This window comes from Homalodisca vitripennis, unplaced genomic scaffold, assembly GCF_021130785.1.
Source record: "Homalodisca vitripennis isolate AUS2020 unplaced genomic scaffold, UT_GWSS_2.1 ScUCBcl_4657;HRSCAF=10960, whole genome shotgun sequence".
Classification (NCBI taxonomy): Eukaryota; Metazoa; Arthropoda; class Insecta; order Hemiptera; family Cicadellidae; genus Homalodisca; species Homalodisca vitripennis.
In genome coordinates, this window is record NW_025780787.1 from 26,307 (window position 1) to 34,197 (window position 7,891).

At 35.9% G+C, this 7,891-nt stretch overlaps 1 protein-coding gene across 1 annotated transcript; it reads right to left on the minus strand.

The window, feature by feature from the left end:
- Nucleotides 1-1,537: 1,537 nt before the first annotated feature.
- On the minus strand, nucleotides 1,538-7,294 carry LOC124373026 (peroxisomal acyl-coenzyme A oxidase 3-like). The gene is made up of 4 exons (XM_046831435.1): nucleotides 7,118-7,294; nucleotides 6,619-6,748; nucleotides 5,393-5,547; nucleotides 1,538-3,733 (listed from the first exon to the last, which is right to left on the minus strand). Exons 1-4 carry the CDS (start codon nucleotides 7,283-7,285, stop codon nucleotides 3,638-3,640), a joined length of 549 nt encoding a protein of 182 aa, XP_046687391.1. The 5' UTR covers nucleotides 7,286-7,294; the 3' UTR covers nucleotides 1,538-3,637.
- Between the last annotated feature and the right edge of the window lie 597 nt (nucleotides 7,295-7,891).

A 7,891-nucleotide genomic window follows, 5' to 3' on the forward strand; every position in this document is an offset into this window, starting at 1 on the left:
GACACTATACAAATCGGTACTTTGGGATTATACCAACCACACCAGTATGAAGAACACAAAAATATAAATTTATAGATATATTATAAACAAACATTGTAGAACGAAAAAACAACTCATTAATTACAAAATTACAAAGATTATCAATTGTTAATGAGGTCAGATTCGCTTAAACTTTTTCAATGAACTTATAACGTTATAAAACGATGTATTTGAGTAACAGAACTAACATTCCATCAATCAACAAGCATTTCGAGGTATTGTGATCGGTATTTTGGTCGCTGTTATCTTATCTTTCTCGAGAATCCCGATTACGGCAGGCAGCGCGGCATCACATGATTATTTAAGTTTTTTGCACGGTACATAATTGCCTTTCCATTACAATTCAATTTATATTTCTGATCAGCCCCTCTAGAATTATATTTACTGATAGATACTATCTCGAGGGATGTTTTTCTTTTGTTGACATCAGCGTGAGCTTCGGAAGCACCTTCGGCCGGAGGCACTCGCATTTTGGGTGGCGGAGTTTGATCAAGAATAATAACAAGTTTTGTGTGTTTTTTTTTCAATAAAGAGTTTAGTTTTTGTTTGGTAATGTTTGTTTTTGTTGAATTTTTGTGTTTGGAGAAATGTAGGGGTAAAATACGAAAGTACAACAAAGCGAACGGGCGGCGAGACTCTGCAATCACGTTATCTACTACACCGCTCGACTTTGACCTCTGTCTGAAGATGGGGAGGGGTTTGCGATAAGACAATTCCTGTTTTATACTGACGAAATATTGTTCTACGCTAATCTAGTAATCAGTAGAAGCTAAATGTCAACTGTCTGAGGATGGGGAGGGGTTTGCGATAAGACAATTCCTGTTTTATATCGACGAAATATTGTTCTACGCTAATCTATTAATCAGTCGAAGCTAAATGTCAAATAACGATTCATGTCTGGGTGTGGTCGGTATAATCCCAAAGTACCAATGAATCTAATAAAAGGGGCATAGTAAAAATGCCCTAACAACAAAAGTAATGAGAGAATTACAAACGTAAACAACGCATAGCAACACGAACGTAACCTCAATCTCGACCAAACAATTCAACAGCTGCGAAGGTCAAATACGACCAAACAAACAGTCCATAAAGGAATTAACTACTTTGTGGTTGCAAAGCAACTAATCGACTACCGATTAGTCAAAATTTCGCGGCAATCAGATGAACTATAAGAAAATTACAGGCGAAAAACGTGACGTACCTATATTACGGCCATTGGCGATTTTCAGTTGAGTAGCCGACGGCCGTAATACCGGTACGTTGGCATGCAAAGGGTTAAGTAAGACTAAAACAATGTATATTTGGACTTTTTAAATTTTAAAACTACATTCCTAATTTTAACAACCGGGGTAATCAATTTATTTTCCTCAGAGAAGGAAGTAAAATTTGTAAATTTACATACTTAATGGTAAATTTAAAAAATACAAATACAAGAAATGCAAAAAAAAATTGAGTAATTATTTTTTTTATAATTAAACTGTTGTGTTAATATTTTTACACGAAATTAAATATTATGACATAAGCATAGGTGCACCAGATTACAATCAATCACCAGTTGGGACCGAGGCGTTAACATTTCACATTGGTTCCCAATTTAAGTTCTTTTAAATATAAGAACTCATTTCTCAACTCATTTTTTTGGTTCTTGTTTTTGGGTTATCATGTGTTTATTATACATGTTAATAAACATATATAATGGAGAACCAAGTTTATAGACCAGCATATCACAAATGTTAAGAGGGTACACTAGTCGGCTACAAGTTCATATTTTTAACAGATGAATGAAGTGTCCTTAACACTCATTCAAACCCTTTACACATTTTTTACCCGCCTGTCCCTCGTCTTGTATTTATTTCGGTATATTTATAGTAACACCTGTCTAGCACAATTAGTTATAAGTATATTTAATGATTAAAGTTCTTTGATATCTCTCAAATCCATCTCCAACACCACTATTATTATTTGAGGTTGGACCTTCATCAATTTCAGTAGCTGACAAATTTTCCAATGTTGGCAGAATGATTTCACAATGTCTGCATTCACTTTCTTCATTAATCGATTCGTCATCGTTCTCTAACTCAGCAATAACCTCAGAATCAGAAAGGAACTGAGTGCCTAGTAACGACATATTCAGTTGACGAGAACACCAAATGAAGTTACACATCGACTAATAAACAAAGTCAACAGCAGATGACGATTATTTATGTTCAGCTGTTAGTATTAGTTGCTAAGATTGCTGTGCGATTGCAACACCAGTCAAAGATACCACAGACAGGCTGCAAGAAAACTGTTGTCATGGTGACATCGGATGCTGTCTGAGATAACAAGTGGAACGGTGAAATTACAATGTCGGATGAGGTCCGACATACGAGTTGTAAGGGTTAAACTTTATCAGATGCGTGGCTAGTGTTCCCTCTTAAGTATTCATTTTTATGTAAGACTAAAAGGCATAAGTGCCATTGTGGCTAGTGTAAATAGGTATGAATACATTACATATAGTACAGAGTTGGAATAAAATAAATAGTCTAAAATCTATTCAAATATTTAAAATCACAATGAAATGTTTTCTAATAAGCTTAGTTAATAAAGTGCAGACTTATATGGTGGAACACATAATTACTATATACAAAAAGCGATTTCTTAGTACAGTATAATATGACATGGGATGGACGTGACATAGAAAAGATACAAAAATAAATAAATTTATATTGTACGGGTAAACTGTAGTCCACAATAGTTATTAAATAACAGCAATAAATTCTGCAGTAATAAAATACAATTCCTCAAAAAATATACTAAAACATTTTTTAAATTGTTCAAAGCCAAGTTTTACAGTTGCTACTGCGTCTATTGCAGTTCCATTAGGCCACAATTTCAAGATAGACATTAACTAATAGGATAACTCTGGAGAAAACAAATTTATAATTTGACATGAACAGATAAACAAGTTATGTATTGTACAAATATAATGGCCTATTCCTCTACTACGAGGATTTATTTGACAATCTCTGGGAAACTATTAAATTTGGTCTCAGTTCAAACTGACAGTTTAAAACCATGCTAAATTCAAGGACAACTTTACTAACATTGTGGGACCCTCGCAAGTACGAGCTCAATACTTTATAAAACAGTTAACTTAAAATTCTGAGTAAGAAGACGAGTTGGATTTACTGTTGGGTGATTTACCGTTGGATTAATTAAAAAAATGTAGGTAGCATACAAGGAAAATGGACAGAGAGGCTAGCTCTGCTTCCAAACATCAGCTGATATTCAATGGTCCCTTAGTTAAAAACACCCAGTTTACGATTCAAACAACTTAATTAAAGCGTAAGGGCAGAAGAGAGTTCTGTACATAACTGTTGAAAAACTAATTTCAAAGTAAATCATACCGAAACAGCTACATTATTTTCAATGAACAAAAATTTGTCAAGTATATTTGTACTTATCTCAACCTGTACACCAACGTTGGGACAGTGATTGGTTCTTAAAGGACACTGACAGAGTAGATAAATAGACACTACATCAACAACGTTACAAGAATAGAGGATTCAGCGACAACAAATCACGAAGGCAGTGTGAGATCTCTCGGTGAGGAGGTTCACAGTTTGGAGCGAGGGACTATCTCACGCCACCACTCCGGCCGCCCCATCCCATCTGATTGTGAAGTGAAGCTTTCAATCAGATTCTCGTAGAGCTGTAACAACAGATAAACAATTCAATCTAAATTGAACACAATAGCAAATAGATTGAAATGGTATCCAACGTATCAGAAAGAATTTTTAAGAAATACTCCTTTGAAAAACCATACAGTCTCTATTGAAGATAGGGAAAAATGGGAGGCCTACCCTACTAAAGGAGTCCAGAGGTTCTATAAAAATGGCTCACACCTTGACTCTAGAGAATTTGGTATTTATGGACCAGGAGTTAACCTAGCTGGAACAGGTTAACTGGGAAAACACGCCACGGTCTTCCAAGTGGAAGTCGTGGCAATAGAATCATGCGCTAGAAGACTCATACAAATAAGGCCAAAAAAAGCAGAATATTTAATACTCTCTGACAGCCAGACTGCACTAAAGGCACCTGACGCCTTTTCGTATGATGCAAAAAAGTTTGCGAATGCAAGAATGCTCTGGTAGAACTGGCGAAGAAAAACAGAGTAACATTTGGTTGGATGCCAGGCCATGAGGGCATTCATGAAAACAAAAAAGCAGATACCCTTACCAAAATAGGTACAGGATCCCTTATGGTAGGGCCTGAGCCAGGCTGTGGAGTAACCTTATCCTACAGCAAAGCTCTTGTAAAAGATTGGGAAAGGAGGATCCAATATCTGGAGTAGGGCCTGAGGATTAAGAGAGTCAAAATGCAATCTAGGTGAAGAGGTATTCTCATTGTCTCATCAGGCGCACAATTAATGGCACAAATGACATGGCTTGTGGATGCTCCATTCTGCATGGACAAAGGTGGTGTTGAGTATAGTACACTGCAACTTTAACTTTCAGATTTCCTTCTATATAAAACAAAAAAAGACCCACCATGTTATCAGTGGTCACTTGGACGAGAGTGGTGTTTGACACTTTTGTCATCAAGCAACAATTAAAATGTAATCAGTAAGGTTCAAAGGGTTAAAAGTAAAGTATTCATACACATAGTGATATAATAAATATCCTAAAGATTAATAACAGTAAAATTATCTAATTCCTTCTGCTAAAATTATGGTTTTCCATCAATATTGAAAATAAGCAAATTTATTTAAACTACTAAAGCTAGATTTAATCAGTTACAGTTTCAGCATTAGATGTTCTTTTTATTTTAGTTATTTTATTCTGATATTTTTATCATATCAAATGAAACTACAAACTGAACAAATATTTTTGTATACTTTTCAAGCTGCTTTATTTTACTATATTTATTTTTCTGTTGGAATGGTATTTTATGGAGTTATTCGTCAATATTTTTAGGGGTCAATTACATTCAAGGAAGTACCCAGCAAGGGGTTCCAAGGGGTCCGGACCCTCCCCAAAATGTTAAATTTGTTCCATCACTTTTTTAGCAAACAATTATTATTATTGAAATAATTCAGTATTACTGACATGTACTGCTGACAGATTGTTCTTAACATTAAAAAGAGTCAAGAACTTTTTAAGGAACAAAATGAGGAAAGAGCGGTTGATTGCACTTGCCTTACTTTATGTCCACTACAGGAAATATCAGCCGTCTTGAACCCTCCCCCAAGAAAAAGTTTAAAGTTTAGCTACGTTCTTGATCACACTGACGAAAATATATGAATATAAGTACAATAATTGAATGGTTCTTATAAACACTACTACTAAGTTTATTGTGCACATTTAAGAACCTTGCCATCCTTTCGAGCCAATACAGAGTTAAGGATGAAGTCTGGTGGAGCAAGGGCCTCTACAAGACTGACCGCCTCAGGTCTCAGATCGGTGCAGAGCTGCAGTATGGCAGAGTTGATGTTATCAGCCAGCTGGGGACCTTCGCAATACCCTCCTGTAAAAAGAACAATGTGCCTTAATTATGTAATTTTGTTTATAAGCAAAAATTATTCATGAAAAGGCTACAAAAGGGCTTTGTAAGCAATAGTGTTATTAAAATTTGAACTGAATCTGATTCATTTGTGCCAATAAACAGCTTCAATGCAGAGCAAGATGGCATACCGCTGATATGTTGCAGTGACATCAGAACCTTTTGTAGCAACGTTACAAAATAAGCGTAACTTGTGTTCTCAGTAATGTATAGCCTACAGGTGTCCAAAGAGTCTCCTCTCCAATTAGCTTTTGAACAAATATATCAACCATTATCCATGGAGAGATCGTTATAAGACTATAAATCTTTTTTTTATATTAGAACTTCATCCCACAAACATTAAATGGGAGGTTTGGGAGATGTTAACATTTTTTATTTAAACACCCATCAAGTTACCTCTCATTTTAAAAACTCTAGTAAAAGAAGAACCATGCTAAAAACTACAAAATCTATCTCAATCCAGCACAAAATGGTGGCCTATCAACGTTTTCATAAATGACCTTTTCCAAACTTGTTTACCAAGTACTGATATTAATCTTTTGTTCAATCACAAGTGTAGGCTTGGTTTACATTCATGCAGCTACGGCTCGAGACCTAGCAACAGGCATGAGACAGACAGAAGTCATGTGATATTGACCACATCCCTTCCTTTCTCTCAATTGTTTTTTAACCACATCATAGGAAAAATCATAGCACTGAGCGTAGCACTGCACCTGTCAAACTTTGCACCTTGTTTATTCCCTAGATTGTGTATCTTTTATCACACAAAAGCGATTCTCCATATCCACAATGACTATCTAAAAATAGTAGCAGGGATGGGCACATATCAATTTGTTTATTTGCAAGTGGAGATTTTCATGATGAAGATTTTTAGGGTCATGTGGAGACCCTGGTGTAACCCTGACAGACACAAGATATAAATCGTCATATTATAGGAGTGAGAAGGAAATGATCCAAGAGATCATATGAATTCTACATTTACACTGTTCATAAGGCTACTCAGCATACTACATGTCCTGTACTTAGTACACCTACCTTGGTAGAGGCTGCTAAGATGGGACTGTAGACAGGTGAGAGCGTAAAGGTAGTAGAGGTTCTCCAACACTGGCCGCAGATCTGCTTCACTGTTTTCACAGTGGCTCCAGAAGTACTTCAGTACGTTATTCTACAAAGATACAATTAGCTAATCTACAATTGAAAAATCCAGCTTTACATTCAAGCTATACTGTAAAATAATGCGTAAAATCAACTAAAGTAAAATGCTAACAGGCCACAACAAGTTGATATACTCAATTCAGATGCTCATTCTAAAACAAATTTGGGATCATATGTTTTAGTGCTACGTAATGGCTGTATATTTCTAAATTAAACATTAAAACATTAGTAAAATAGACTCACAATACATACCAATGATTGATTTAGTGACTACTACCAATTCGGAAAAGGGTTTGCAAATGCTATCTTGTCGGAGAACCAAAAAGTGAAGTATCAGTCAAACTTTGTTTTTTAAATAAATGAAGAAAATGGCACACACCTGGGCAAAAGCAAGGGAGAGTGTGTGAGCGTGGAACACCTGACTGAGGTTCCTGGCTGTGAACCTGTCCGACTGTGCAGTGAGCGAGTCAACCTTGGCTTGTGTAGTCTCCAGCAACCAACAGACTAGCCAGTCAAATGTCTCCTCAACAACTGCAGACATAAACATACTCAACTGAGAAGTAACCTATTTCAAGGATATGATAGAGAGACATGTTTTAGTCCGAATGAGCAGTAAGTGAGTCGACCTTGGCTTGTGTAGTCTCCAGCAACCAACAGACTAGCCAGTCAAATGTCTCCTCAACAACTGCAGACATGTTTTAGTCCGTCTGAGCAGTGAGTGAGTCGACCTTGGCTTGTGTAGTCTCTAGCAACCAACAGACTAGCCAGTCAAATGTCTCCTCAACAACTGCAGACATGTTTTAGTCCGTCTGAGCAGTGAGTGAGTCGACCTTGGCTTGTGTAGTCTCCAGCAACCAACAGACTAGCCAGTCAAATGTCTCCTCAACAACTGCAGACATAAACACACTCAACTGAGAAGTAACCTATTTCAAGGATATGAGACATGTTTCAACTACGTTGTCAATACTTGTCCAATAAATTATTACAGATAATTAAATTGAATTAGTTATAATAAATACCAAATTTATCTTGAGTAATCATGAAAACAGTCATTATAATAACAAAATACAAGGGTTGTCCGAAAAATAACAGATGTTTTGAAATTAAAAATTAATAAAGTGAAAATAACAAATGTTGTTATTTACATTTTGAA

Bases quoted from the DNA above. Each gene is read 5' to 3' on its own strand.
- LOC124373026 (XM_046831435.1), bottom strand. From the start codon at position 7,285: ATGTTTATGTCTGCAGTTGTTGAGGAGACATTTGACTGGCTAGTCTGT. The intron at 6,749-7,117 runs GTGTGTGCCATT...GTATCTTTGTAG, and splicing joins TCTCCCTTGCTTTTGCCCAG to AATAACGTACTGAAGTACTT. The intron at 3,734-5,392 runs GTTCTTAAATGT...CTGTTGTTACAG, and splicing joins TGGCTCGAAAGGATGGCAAG to CTCTACGAGAATCTGATTGA.